We start from the raw sequence: 15,222 nt of genomic DNA on the forward strand, positions 1-15,222 counted from the left end.
ATGAAGAATTGACCTAGGTTAGGTGAGTTAGGTTAGCTGACTTCTGCTGCTAACCTTTTTATTTTTATTTTTTAAATTATTTTTTAAAGTTTATTTATGTTTGTATTCCCTACACCCAAAGTGGAGCTCAAATTCATGACCCTGAAATCTAGAGTCACATTTTCTTCCAACTGAGCCAGCCAGGTGCCCAGCTGGCAACCTTTTTTAACAAACTTAATGAAGGGGCACTCTGGCTAAGCCTCTGACTTCAGCTCAGGTCATGATTTCATGGTTTATGGGTTTGAGCCCCACGTTGGGCTCTACATTGATGACACAGAGCCTGCTTGGGATTCTCTATCTCCTCTCTCTCTGCCCCTCCTCGATTTGTGCTTTCTCGCTCTAAAAAATAAATAAACTTAAAAAAAAAACTTTTAAAAATAAAAAATTAAAAAAAAAATTTTAATGAGTATACAAAGAATGATAGAATTAGCATTTACAGTGACTGATTCAGTGGCACCTGTCTGGCTCAGTCAGCAGAGCATGTGACCCCTGATCTTAGGGTTGTGAGTTCAAGCCCCACATTAGGCATAGAGCTTACTTGTTTGCTTACTTTCTCAATAAGTAAATTAATTAATTAATTGATTGATTAAATAACTTAATAAGTAAGTATAGAGGTTACTAAATAAACAAAATTATTGATTCGGGCAAAAGGTCTTTTTAAATTTTTTTTAAAGTTTATTTATTTTGAGAGAGAGAGAACGTGAGCTTTAGCAGTGAAGGGTAGAGAAAGGGGAAGAAGAAGAACTCAAAGCAGGCTCCATGCTGGCAATGTGGACTGAGTCATCCAGGTGTCCCAAGGCAAAGGGTCTTGAGTGGGTGCTAAAACCATGAAATGAAATGTTATTGTGGAACAGTATATTGATATGACCACGTAGATTGTTACTAATCTTTATCATTTGAAGTGCTCAGGACAGTCACCATCTTATCCAAGTCCAATTTCATATCCCTGACTCCATGAGAACTGGATATTTTGTGTCTCCTGGTGGGAGTAATATGAATTGTGCAGAAGCAGCGTTATCAAAAAATTGTTAAACCTGGATCTAACCAGGCCTTTAAACCTAACTTACATTTTATGGAAATATGGTAGAAAGAACAATGAGTTAAATTACGTCAGGAATAAAGCATCAGATAAATCCAGAATCAGACAAATTTGCTTGCCTGGAATTTTGAAAAACATCAGTGCAAAAGAGGATAAAAGACGGACATCCTTCTAGAACAAAAGAGAGATAACAGCCAAACAGTACTTGAATACTGATTTAGGTAGCAGGGGGCAGGTGAGGAAATTTCAAGGTAGACTGGCTATACTCAATGACATTGGAGAGTTTTTTTTTCATTTTTTCTGAAGTGTAACAGCAGTGTGGTTAATTAGGAGAAAGTATTCTAGGGTATATTATGGTCAAGAGGTAAAGGGTCATGATGTCTGCAACTTAGTTTAAGAGTATACACACAAAAACAGGTTAAAAACGTTAATAATTGTCTCTAGATAATGTGTATGTGGCTGTGCATTACTATTGCTTTAAATTTTCTGCATGTTTGAAATTTTTCATAATAAAGGTGAATGTTTTTAGAACTCATTTAAGAGAAATACTATTTATGATGGCCTTATTATATGCAGTGCATTCCTATAGATCCTATTGATATCAGGCGTCTGTACTCCTGAGAATAACTTTTACCTCACTGTGTTTGACGTTACGTAACACCAGACTACTTTGAGAACCCTGGTAGAAAACAGCTCTGTGAACCGCTTTATCTTGTAAGGGTGTTTTTGAGACCGTGGCTTATTCCTATGAGTTCCTTTTTGGGAAAGATCAGACTTTAGGTTTCAGTAGCAAGAATAGTTGTGCTACCTCCGAGAAATTGGATTTTGGGCATGTTACAGACATTGAAGCAGATAGGGGAGTGGAGATCATGTTTTACTGGCTGCTAGAAAGCTCTGGCTAAGAAACCTTGGATCTCACTTGTGGTCCATCACTCATGGTGTGTTTCCTAGCTGTGCTCTTGACCGGCTTCATCATCTTCCCTGTCTACCCTCACTTTCCCTGTAATTTGATTCCCTCACCTACTTTTGGTTGTGTTTATTTTGAAGATACTGTATGCCCAACAATGTTCTGGCCGTATTTATTAAAAGGGTTTAAAACAGTTTTTGATTTGAAAGTCACAACCTAAAAGACACATTTTTATGTTAGTATTATTAGTCATATAAGTTCTTGCTCCCAAATCTAGAGATTATTAATCCTGTCTAAGGGGTATTAATAGAAAATTTTAAAAATATATACTTTTAAATATAAATAGGATATAAAAATCCTGTTTTCTGGAGTAATACTGTTGTAACTATATTAGCACCACAACCTTATTTTGGAGGACGGGGTAATGCCGGGGAAGAACAAGGCCATTTCATGGAAATGGATTTTCAGCAGCAGTTAGAATTGTTATTCTTTTTAATAATTTAGATTTTGGGGTGTCTGGGTGGCTCAGTCGGTTGAGCATCTGACTTCAGCTCAGGTCATGATCTCTCCTGTTCGTGAGTTCGAGCCCCGCGTCGGGCTCTGTGCTGACAGCTCAGAGCCTGGAGCCCGCTTCAGATTCTGTGTCTCCCTCTCTCTGCCCCTCCCCTGCTCATGCTCTGTCTCTCTCTGTCTCAAAAATAAATAAACAAAAACAAAAACAAAAACAAAATTTTTTTAGTTTTTTAATTCTTTTTTTTTAATTAATGAAGGGAAGAAAAATATACCATTGTTTACCTTTAGCATTTCTTTTTTTTAACACTAAAAAAACATTTTTTTGATGTTTATTTATTTATGAGGGAGAGAGACAGAGCATGTGAGCAAGGGAGGGGCAGAGAGAAGGAGACAGAATCTGAAGCAGGCTCCAGGCTCTGAGCTGTCAGTACAGAGCCCGACGCAGGGCCCAAACCCATGAGCCATAACATCATGACCTGAGCCAAAGCTGGACCCTTAATGGACTGAGTCACCCAGGCGCCCCTACCTTTAGCATTTCTTAAAGAAATATGATGTACAAAAAAATCCTAATGAAAGTTATTAGTTATTTATTCTTGAGTGGTATTCAAATTCCTTTCTCCCATAATAGTATCTTCCTTCTATTAAATGGCACTTTATATTTTATACAATATTTTTCAGTATTACTATGTTGATACAGATATTATATTTGCAGTTTGCCTCTTGGGTGGTAATGTCCTCATCTAATTTCTTCTTGAGATTGCTGTATTATATTACAAAAGACGCATTGTCTGACAATAGAATGTTTACTGCAGGAATAACATTTACTAGTGTCTTTTGATACACCTTAAATTTATTCTGACTAAAAAAAAAAAAAAGGTTGATAAACAAGGTTTTCTTCTTTAGCTAAGTTCCACCTAAGTTCAGTGGAATCTCATGAAGTTTTCTTCCTTCAAAGATCTGGAAAGTAGCTTGTTAAACAAAATGATCTTTAAAGGATTTTATACTTACAAAACTAAGTTTTGATTTTATATTTGGGCATGCATAAATCTGAACCTTAATAACCTATGATTTCTACCAGGAGGGATATGCTAAAATTAATTGCCAAAACAGGGTTAGTTGTAAACATAGGTGTGAGTAAGGTAAGATCGTCATCTTTGCTCCAGGCAGAATGGTTCCTAGAACTAGGATTAGCTTTCATCGTTCAAATCTCTGGATTTTACTTTTTCTGGTTTGCCAAAATATGGTAAAACAGAAGTACGTAATTTTCTCTCTTTTTGCAACTATTTTTAAGTGAAAGTACCATGCATTTGTATTCTTACTCTCATTCATTTCTTAACACGTGAAAATCAAGTTTAATTTTGTAGTAGTGCCTGTTAGTCATGTGAACTCTCTACCACGTCTCCATTTACACTGCTTCACACATCCCTCACAGGACAAGTTTCCACAAAGACCTGTTTTGTTCTACTGTCCGATCCACCCTGAAGAAACCAGTTGCCCAGCTATGTGCAGCTTTGTAAATCAAGATGAACTGGTCAGAAATTGGATACAGAAACAAACAAGAAACTAAATAATGCTCCCTGATTAACAAGCAGAGTGTGTTACATACAATAAAATTGCAATAACAAAATGTTTTGCATTCTAAGAATATTCTAGTTAGAAAGCTCCTATCACATTCATATTGTAGTCATAATTCAAGTCATTAGCTTGTTCCCATGACTCTTAGAGTTGGGCAAATACAAGTAATGCTTTAAAAAAATTTTTTTAGTGTTTATTTTTGAGAGAGAGAGAGAACGAGAAAGAGAGAGAGAGAGCAGGGGATGGTCAGAGAGGGAGACACAAGAATCAGAAGCAGGCTCCAGGCTCCAAGCTGTCAGCACAGAGCCTGATGCGGGGCTTGAACTCACAAACCATGAGATCATGACCTGAGCCAAAGTTGGTTGCTTACCAACTGAGCCACCCAGGCGTCCCCCCCCCCCCCCCCCCCCCCCCGCCATAAGTAATGCTTTTAGTAAGAAATTCCAGGCACCAGAGGGCAGTGAGAGCAAATGATGAGATGTAAACTTTAGTTCTGGGTATTCCTTAGCAAGCCTTATGTGGGACTGCTAAGTATCGAGTTTGATAAGAGTTTAGTATTGGACACAGATTTTCTTCTTTTTGGCAACAGGTAACAGACCACAATAAGCGAAGAATACAGCCTCATGTAGAATTTGTTTTTCTTTTTCTTTTTAAAATTTTTTTTAATGTTTATTTATTTTTGAGAGAGACAGAATGCGAGTGTGTTAGAGGCAGAGAGAGAGGGAGACACAGAATCCGAATCAGGCTCCAGGCTCCGAGCTGTCAGCACAGAGCCCGACGCAGGGCTCGAACCCACGAGCTGAGAGATCATGACCTGAGCCGAAGTGAGACGCTCAACTGACTGAGCCACCCAGGTGCCCCCAGAATTTGTTTTTCCAGGGACTCTGCATCTAGGTTTGGGAGAAAGGAATACCCAACACACAATTCATAAGTAACAGAATATGTTTTTCACCACAGAAGTAAAATCAAACAAAACGTATTCACAGCTTAATTTATGATTTTTGAACATACCCTTGAAATATTTTCTCTTTGAGTAAATGTTGTGTCAAATTATTTTACCTTCTTATGTAGAACTTTAAAGAATACCAAGCAAGCACTGTTCAGTTTTTTTTTTTCAGATGATCTTTAAACATTGTGCTTTTGACTCAGCATCAGATAACCTCCCAAAGACTCTGCATCTTTTGTGATGCTTTTCTGTCTCCTCTTGAGAAATTAAAAAAGGAAACAAAGGAAGCAAAGAAAACATAAAATGACCTCTTCTCATTGTTTCAACAATAGGCAGAGACCAGGCCTGCAGAGCCAAAGTAAGATAGAGAATTCTCAGAGGACTTAGTGAGAATATAGAGTCTAGGTCCTGAATCACACGAATATATTATAAAATATAAAACTGGTGGGGAGAACACATGACACATTAAAATTTTTTTCATCCTCCTAATTTCCCAACACATTTTGAGAAGAAAACCCTAATAAAAATGGGGTTTTTCCCTCTCATAAAGCCCTTTTCCCACCACAGATATTCCCAGCACACATTTATTTTCTATTCTGAAGGAATCAGATTAGAAATCAGTTTTCTAAAACATTTTTTCTTTCTGTGAGAATACAGAATTACAGCTGAAGACTAAGTACCCTTTTGCTTCAAGCTGCTTCTCCCTGACACTCCTTTCTCAGGTATCCTGGTCTCTGCTCACACGCCTCCAGGTTGACAATTTGGGACTATAATTTCTCGGCGTATTTTCTTGTTTCTCAGTGGTAAAGTTCGAATTGTTGGAAACAGTAGGCTTAAAATATGAATTAGGTTTTTATTATTATATTTTCATTGAATGTAACCTACACGCAGTAAAATGCACATATCCTGTCTGTACAAATTTGAGTTTTAACATTTGTACACATCAGGGGGAGCCTGGGTAGCTCCATTGGTTCAGCATCTGGCTACAGCTCAGGTCATGGTCTCACGGTTTGTGAGTTTGAGCCCCGCGATCAGCACAGAACCTGCTTCAGATTCTATGTCTCCCTCTCTTTCTGCCCCTTGCTTGCATTCTTTCTGTCTCTCTCTGAAAAGTAAATAAATAAACATTCAACACACACACACACACACACACACACACACACACACACACACACACACACACTTGTGCACATCAGAATCAATGGGGAGGACTTTGTAAAATAGTCCTGCCGGGGTGCCTGGGTGGCTTAGTCAGTTAAGCTGCCAAGTCTTGATTTTGGCTCAGGTCATTGATCTCGCAGTTCGTGGGTTCAAACCCTGCATCAGACTCTGTCCTGACATTGCGGAGTCTGCTTGGTATTCTCTCTCTCTCTCCTTCTCTCTCAGCCCCTCCCCTGCGCTCTCTCTCTCAAAATAAATAAATCTAAAAACATATACTCCTGCCAAAAGGTTAATTCTGAGCTCCACCTCATTAAGAATCTTTGCCTTTGTAAAAGAACCAACTTGAGTAATGCATGTAAAAATACATAGTGTAAAAAACATACACCTATTGTATCTTAAAATATTACACCAATTAAATTTAGGTTACTATTTTATTATTAATTAATTGATTCATTTATTAATGTATATTTTTGAGAGAGAAGCAGAGAGTGAGCAGGGGAGGGGCGCAGAGGGAGGGAGACACAGAATCCCAAGCAGGCTCCAGGCTCTGAGCTGTCAACACAGAGCCCAAGTTAGGGCTTGAACTCATGGACTGCGAGATCATGACCTGAGCTGAAGTTGGAGGCTTACCTGACTGAGCCACCCAGGCGCTCCATAGGTTACTATTTTAAAAAAAAGTTAAATTTCTTATGTGCCTTTTTCATGGGTTTGCAATGCTGGCTCACAAGTGAAATTTTTAATTTGTTTTTCTGTTTGTTTTTAAGAAAATTAATGCAAAGCTTCATGATGGAGTTTGTCAGCGCTGTAAAGAAGTTCTTGAATGGCGTGTAAAATACAGCAAATATAAACCATTGTCAAAGCCTAAAAAATGGTGAGTTATATTTCTTAATTACTTTATCAATAATATATGTATCATAGTTTATTCCTGCTTTATAAAGTGGATTCATCCTTGTCCACCCCATTCTCCTATAAATAATGTACCATTTTTATGGGTTCTTATTCATAAAAGATGGGTTAGGGAAGAGAGGAGAGAGTTTGTTTTGCAAAATTCTGTCTCCCATTAACCAGGTAATAATATTTATTGTGGATCATCTTTACCAAAGTTGACCAAAGTCTTGAAAGGAGTCTGATGTTTTTATTTTTATTTTTACGTTTTGAGTATAGCTGACTCACAATGTTACATTAGTTTCAGGTGTACAACGCAGTGATTCCTCAAGTTTATACATTATGCTGTGATCTCAAGTGTAGCTTCCATCTGTCACCTGGGGGGGGGGGTGTCCTTTTTTTCTTTAAATTTTTTTTATGTTTATTTATTTTGGATAGACAGAGATAGACAGAGCACAAGTGGGGGAGGGGCGGAGAGAGAAGGATACACAGAATCAGAAGCAGGCTCCAGGCTCTCAGCTGTAAGCACAGAGCCTGACCGTGGGCTCAAACTCACAAACCGCAAGATCATGACCTGAGCCAAAGTCAGATGCTTAACTGACTGAGCCATCCAGGCGCCCCAGGGGTGTGACCTTTTAATTCTATCCATGAAGATTACTGAAATGGTTTAGATCGAGTATCAAATAAATTGCTAGACTGATAACCTATGGTTTCATTTCTTTGAAGATTTGGGTGCAAATGAAAAGGTACTGGACTTTGTTTCTCATCCCTCAGTACCTTACCCTTTTTCTATAATTCTGGGATTCTCTTTTATCAGCCTATGTACATCCTGGTGCTGCTCCCTTATATCCTTTAGCTCAACTGAGTAAGAATCATACTGGGGGATAATTGCTGCTTAAAAGAGAAAAGTGATTATTTTAAATATAAAAATTAACATTAATATGTGCAGTAGTTTTTTTACACATATACTATGAGTTTTAATTTAGTAGTCTATATAGTAGATCTTTGAAACACATTTGCTCCTTGTTGCTTTATTTTTCTTTTAGCTATTCAGTAGTTGTATGTTCCTTCAATGTATTCATTTATTTTTCCTTTATGGGAAGAAGTGTTACCTGAAGTATGGAGGGCTCAAGCTATTGTTTTCTTGAGAATATTTAACATTTTTGAATGTTTTAGTTTGGGCAATTTATTTTGCATAAAATACTCCTTTTAATACTGAGAGGTAAAAGCCTTTAGGTAGGATAGTCTGACTTCAGCTATTTAGATTTTTTTTCCTGTTTACTCTTTGAGAGCAGAACACCCAAGTCGTTCATGGGTGTAACTGACCCCCTTTTCAACAGATACATGAGTTTCTCTCTCCTCTTCTTCAGTCTTTTCCTCATGTTCTTCAGCATTTCCTTCCAAAAGAAGATACTTTTAAACAAATCCGATGAGTTTTATGCTAACTGGCCCAAATTAGCAGTAGAGAATTTGGCAACTGTTTGTACTATCCAATGCTAAATTTCCATGAATGAATTAGCTGTGTTTTCTACTGTGTTCTCTATAGCTGGTTGTGCTATAAACCATGTAGTTTTAGTTTATAGGCTTACTATAAGATTTGTAGCTTTCTAGAAGCACCTGTCTGGCTCAGTCGATGGAGCATGCAACTCTATCTTAGGCTTGTGAGTTTGAGCCGCACATTGGGTTGTAGAGATTACTTAAAAAAAAAAAAAAATCTTAAAAAAAAGTGATTTCTAAGTGTTGGTGTAACTTTGAGCGTCTGGTTGGCTCATTCAGAAGAGCATGTGACTCTTGATCTTGGGGTCATGAGTTTGAGCCCCAAGTTGGGTATAGGAATTACTTAAGTAAATTTAAATTAAAAAAAAATAATAATAATCTTAAAAAAAAAAAAAGGAAAAGAAAAAAAAAAGAATGGTTGGATTTGGACACCTAGACCCAAAGGTTAGCAATTCTGGCCTGTCTTGGAGTCATTGAGGTGAAGGAAACTCATGATAATGTTGTCATTACCTAGGTAGTACAGTGACCCAGAGCCCTTTGAGAAACTTCAGGTGGGTCAGGAGATGAAGGCTAAGAGGACCTCAGGAGTTGCTGTTCCACATCACCCTAAGGCAGATGGGGTTAGCCACAGAATAGCTAACGATGAGTGCAAAATAAAGGAAACATATTACTGTGTAAATACCTGATTACAGATAACAAGACATTCAAGCCTAATGGAAGATCTTTAGGAATAAAGAAGCCCAAGCTAATGTAGAACAAATGATTACTTATAAGAGACTAAGAAACTGCTAGTTAAAACAAGGTCTGAACATGTTCTGTAGGAAGTCACCAGCCTGGCCCAGAACATCTTGAATTTCAGATTACACCAAACACATGACACATTAGGCATTTTGGAAAGCCTAGCCTTCTGACTCCAACCCAGGATTGGGAGTGTCGTAGAGAGTATAACTCACCTATATCCACGTGGCTTTTCTCTGCATATTAACACTTTACCAACATTGTAAGTGACTTAAGTCCACTGATGAAAGGTATTCATGGTAACATAACTTGTTCAGAAATTTTGAATGTTTTGTTCAAGTTGATCTCACTTAGACGTTAAATTTGTCCTTTGTCAGGATCTATATAAGAGGTTTTCTTTGACACTGGATGTGTCTTTTGTGGAAAGATTCATTTTCCAGCACCCTGAACATTGTCATTGGTTAAAGTGTTGAATATTCCTTGTCTAGCTGTTTCTTGCCACAGATTATGTAACCAAATGATGTACATAGGGGAAAGTTCAACCAAACGTAAAATTTAAGAAGAGGGAGGCAATTTATAGGTGACATCTCTTTTGGAATGAAGTAGTGTTCTGAATTTTGGGAAAATCGAAGCCCTTTTATCTCATTCATTATACTTGTAAATTACCAAAACCGCACACAGTTAGCAAATTTCCATTGCCCATGGTATCTAACCCCAAATTTTAGACCCAAAAAAGAGTTAGACATCTAAACTCCTCCAGGTTATCTATTTTGACGATGGAAGCAAAAATTGTGTTATATTTGCACTTGGCAGAAAATGTTTCATGTTTCCTTTTCCTTTTCAGTGAGGTGATATGCTATGGGACTTTTATAAGCATGTTCTTTATGACAGTTTCTCCTAATTACTGAAAACGACCCTGGGCTGTTCCTTGAGACTTTTCAGAAAAGACTAGATGTCCTCACCAGAGCTAGAAGAGGGAGGAGTTGAAACTGTGTATTTGCTGGAGGGGAATGGGATGAGGGGATAAAAATGTAGGTTGCCTGTTAGTGTGATGTTAACATACTGGTACTACCCTTTGATGTAAGGTAATTTTAACTATCATTGAATACTCAGATCTTCAGGTCTTTATAGAAATAAAGTGAAAGGCTCATAAAGAGAATGCTCAGCTTTTCACAGCTTTTCTTCTCTGTAAAAGAGCTAAGATTAACCACCACCCTGTTTTATGCCAATCGGAGGTGAAGGCGATTCTGTGGAAGGATCCCCTACTCCTTTTGGCTTGTATTTTGATCTTGCTCCTCTCTGGTGGAGGGCTTCTATGGTGCTATACCAACATCTCCCGTGATACCCAAATGGTAGAATTCTTATTAGGCTTAAAGATTACTTACAAATGTAAGAATTGTGGATGAGGACGAGTCTAAATCTTTTTGTATAAAACCTCATTGTTCAAGGGCCCTGTTTTTGACTTTTGAAAAAGAAACCTATTCATTACCATGCCTGGTCAGTCCCAAGTCGTTCATGGATCCTTTAAATAACCTTGGTGTGGAGCTGACTTATTGGAAGGGCAAGAGGTCTTACAAATATTGAATGATTTCTTAAAGAAGAAAGGAGTCTTGACATTTTTTACTTAAAATTCATTTCTTGACATTATTTTCCAGGTATAGTGGAAATACAGATAGGTAAAAGACTATCCCCTTCCTCAAGATAAGAAACAAAAGAGGCTTTTTTTTTTTCCTCCTATTTTCTGGGCTCAGAGGGATTAAATGTTTTACCCAAGATCAGAAAGTTCAGATGCAAATGCAAATTGATTCCATTCCAAAGCCATGTTGTCCTGTTCTACAGTGATTTCTCATTCTTGTATTATTCATTCAAAAAGTCCTCTTCCCTTCATCTGAGCCCAAAGCTGTATTAATTTTTATAGTTACCTATCTTGTTTATGGATGTTATCCACTGCTGAATACAACGTATAAAACTTTATTTACTCATTCATTCATTCATTCATTCATTTATTTTTAAGTAAGCTCTATATCCAACCTGGGGCTTGAACTCAGGACCCTGAGATCAGAAATTGCATGCTCTATTAAGTGGGCCAGCCAGGCATCTAGACAAATAGATTTTATGTTCAGGCACTGAAAAGCCTATTTTAGTATCTAGAAACTTCTTACACCTTGTGTTTCAAGTAACCAAGAAGCCTTTTTCAGCTATTAATTTAGAAGCGTTATAGGTAAATACCCATATTTCTGTTAGAATCTGTAGCCTGCCTCTTTTCTCTTCATAACAGAAAAGTTTACCAAGAATATAGTGTGAGCTTATGTTTAACATTACCATAGTAACCAAAGAGAGGGAGAAGCTGGTATAAAACAGCAACAGGCCACAACAAATTGGGGTCTGACTTTAGAAGTTGACTGAGTTATGGGGCGCCTGGGTGGCTCAGTCAGTCAAGCATCTGACTTCGGCTCGGGTTGTGATCTCACGGTTCATGAGTTCAAGCCCCACGTTGGGCTCTGTGCTGCCAGCTCAGAGTCTGGAGCCTGCTTCACATTCTGTGTCTCCCTCTCTCTTTGCCTCTTCCCCGCTCATGCTCTGTCTCTCTCTGTCAAAAATAAAGATAAACATTAAAAAAAAAAAATTAAAAAAAAAAAAGAAGTGGACTAAGTCCTCTGTATTAGCAGTTCTCAACCGGGAGGGGAGGATTTTACCCCCCAGGGGATATTTGGCAATGTTTGGAGTCGTTTTTGATTGTCTGACTAGAAGATTTGGGTGTAGCGATTCCTTAAAAATCAAATATTTTAAAAGTGGATTTCATCCTAAAAAATATTTTAAGTGAGGGGAAGAACGGGTGTAACATGCCTTGCACCCAGCATTGCTCTAGGGATGTCTTGGTCTAAAAGTTTCAGGACACGTGGGTGCTTAAAATGCTGTTTGCTTTTAAATGGAAGTCACTACCCCTGGTTCTCACATCTAGGTTTTTAGCAGAAATTATCTAATTGATAACTTTTAAGATTTATTGCCTCACTGTAGCCCTTAACTCTTCATATTTCATTGCATTAAATAAGTGAATTCTCCTCTATGTCACCTCTACTCAAATGTGTTCCTTGGCCCAGAGTTTGGATAAACTAGTATTTTAAAAAAGGCTTATTTCACATAAATGTTTCAAGGGCTCCTGCCAGGAGGAGTTCAGTCTCCAGCAGCAGGAGACTAAGTGGAGTTTTGTCCCCAGGAAGTTCTGCTTTTGTATGGCTCCTGTAGTGGGTGAGGGAGTGGGGGTGGGGATGAGGTTCTCTAAACTGTGGGAGAAAATGAAAAGTAACCCTGTTTGGGGGAAAAGGGGGAGGAGGAGAGGCTCCTAGGCGGGTCAAGCCACCCTGTTGGCTTGCTCCTCTCACCATATGCTTGTTTTCTCTTTGCCACCAAGCTTTTTTTCTGACCAAATTAGCCAAACTAAGACCTTCAAGATAATCTTGTACAGCAGGGCTGTTCTTTTTAAAGTTATCTATCTATCTGTCTATTTTTGTGGTGGTGTAAAAAACAAATAATGTAAAATTTACTGTTTTAATCATTTGTGAGCACACAGCTCAGTGGAGTGAAGCGTGTTCCCACTGCTGTGCGGCAGATATCCAAAACATTTCGTCTTGCAAGTTTGAACTCTACACCTATTAAACAATGATCCTCTTCCCCCCCTCCGGCCCCCGCTCCTTCGGCTCTTGGTAGCCATCCTTCTAGTTTCTGTCGCTGTGAATTTGACTACTTGAAATACCTCGTATACTTGGAATCATAACAGTGTTTGTCCTCTTGTGACTGGCTTATCCCTGCGTAATGTTCTCCAGGCTCCTTGTTATAACATGAGACAGAATTCCCTTCTTTTTTAAGGCTGGGTAATATTCCATTGAATGTTGGTGTATGTGTGTATATCACTACATTTTGTTTTTCATTCACCTGTTGACGGACACTTAAGTTGCTTCTGCCTCTTGACTGTTGTGAATACTGCTATGAGCCTTATCATGCAAATACCTCTTCCAGACTCTGCTTTCAATTTTTTTGCATATTTACCCAGAAGTGGGATTGCTGGATCATATGGTAGTTCTATTTTTAATGGTCTAATTTAATTGTTTTAATCTTCATACCTTTTTTTTAATAGTGATTGCACCATTTTACAGTCTTACCAACAGTGCCCAAGGATTCCATTTTCTCTGTATCTTTGCCAACATTTGTTTGCAGTTTTTTTTAAATAGCACCTTTCACATGTAAGGCACTGGGCTATATACTCTAGAAGATACCGAAATGAATCTCCAACACCAGGGAGTTTTTGATCTATTAGGAGAGACAGGCCTACAAATAATTCTTGGGCAGATTGTGAGAAGGCTAGTTATAAGTAAAAGGTGAGAGATACACGGTGAGACTGCAGAGGAATAATAAAATGAAAACAGGAGAGATAGATCTAGAAAAGATAGGAATTAAAGGTAAAAGAGTGCTGTAAACTATGCTTATAGGAAACCCTGTGAGGAAGTCACCAGAGAGTGGAGGGAAAATGAACAAGAATCCCATGTTCCCTTTGACAGATAATGCGGATAATCTCAAGCTATCTCTATATGTAGTATTGTCTTTGGGTTCCACATAGATTGTCATTTGTTCAGGGACAGCTGGCTGGTTCACACTCAGTCAGAGGAGTGTGAGACTCAGGCTTGGGATTGTGAGTTCCAGCCCCACATTGGGCATAGAGATTACTTAAAGAAAAACAAAACAAAACAAAACAAAACAAAACAAAACAAAACATAGGGGTGGCTGACTGGCTCAGTGGGTAGAGCCATTCAACTCTGATCTCAGGGTCGTGAGTTCAAGCCCCACCTTGGGAGTGAAGTTTACTTAAAAAATAAATAAATAAATAAAATTTAAAAAAGACTAAACATTGTTACATACTACAGTATTATCAGTCCCTTCATGTTAACAATGTGTGACAATTAGCTATATAGTTAGGGTTCTTTGCTTCTATTCTTCAGCTCCAGCATTTCTTATAATAGGTTGAGGCTCTGATGGTTAATCAGTGATATGAGAGTTGTGGAACCACATTCCAGGAGTATTAAAATGTCCTAGAGTGGAGTTTTGGTCACAGGTTGCTTTTCATGGGATATCGAAGTGTATGGTGACTATAAACCCTGGCTTTATTCTTGCCCAGAACCTCGGTCCTTAATATTTAAATGTCAAGTGGAGAGTTTTCATGACTGTCACCAGTTGTTCACCTGTTCATGAAACCTACTTTTTGACATTAATATTGATTGATACAGCAAACTTTGATGGAAAATTGCCTGCTCTAAAGTGTAATAATTTCCATTTTCTCTTTTTTTCTAAATTTACTCTTGGTCAGAGGGTGAATGCTTTGTACTCTTCTAAGAATTGTTTGAAGCAAATTTAGGGGCCCCTGGGTGGCTCAGTCAATTGAACCTCGTCCTCATGGTTTTGGCTCAGGTCAGTGGAGCCTCTGACTGTGGAGCCTGCTTAAGACTCTCTCTCTCTCTCTCTCTCTCTCTCTCTCTCTCTGTCTCTCTGTCTCTGTCTCTCTGTCCCCCCACTCCCTCCCTCTGCCCCTCTCCCCTGTTGACGTGCTCTCTCTCAAATTAAAAAAAAAAAAGCATTGTTCTAATCAAATCTACGTTGGTGAGAAGAGGTAGTAGAATCTCTCCACTTATTTTTTATTTTTAGTTTTTAAATTTTTTTTATTTTTGAGAGAGAGAGAGAGAGTGCAAGTTGGGGAGGGACAGAGAGAGAGAGGGAGACCAACCAAGGATCTGAAGGAGGCCCTGCACTGACAGCAGAGAGCCTGATGCCAGGGTTCGAACTCATTAACTGTTGACATCATGACCTTAGCCGAAGTTGGGTGCTTAACCAACTTAGCCACTCAGGCGCCCCCGCACTTATTTCCAAACACAT

At 38.4% G+C, this 15,222-nt stretch overlaps 1 protein-coding gene across 4 annotated transcripts in view; it reads left to right on the top strand.

The window, feature by feature from the left end:
- Window positions 1-15,222, top strand: part of CUNH9orf85 (chromosome unknown C9orf85 homolog) — a 125,369-nt gene that overhangs the window by 30,566 nt on the left and 79,581 nt on the right. For all 4 annotated transcript variants that reach the window (XR_008424147.1, XR_008424148.1, XM_053907810.1 and 1 more), the window contains exon 2: window positions 6,945-7,051. Coding sequence is in view for 2 of the 4 variants with exons in the window: in XM_053907810.1 (XP_053763785.1) it covers window positions 6,945-7,051 (107 nt within the window). In the remaining 2 variants the exon portion in view is untranslated. The remainder of the gene's footprint in view (window positions 1-6,944; window positions 7,052-15,222) is intronic.

Source organism: Panthera pardus, unplaced genomic scaffold (assembly GCF_024362965.1).
Source record: "Panthera pardus isolate Hobbes unplaced genomic scaffold, ASM2436296v1 HiC_scaffold_20, whole genome shotgun sequence".
NCBI classification, from domain to species: Eukaryota; Metazoa; Chordata; class Mammalia; order Carnivora; family Felidae; genus Panthera; species Panthera pardus.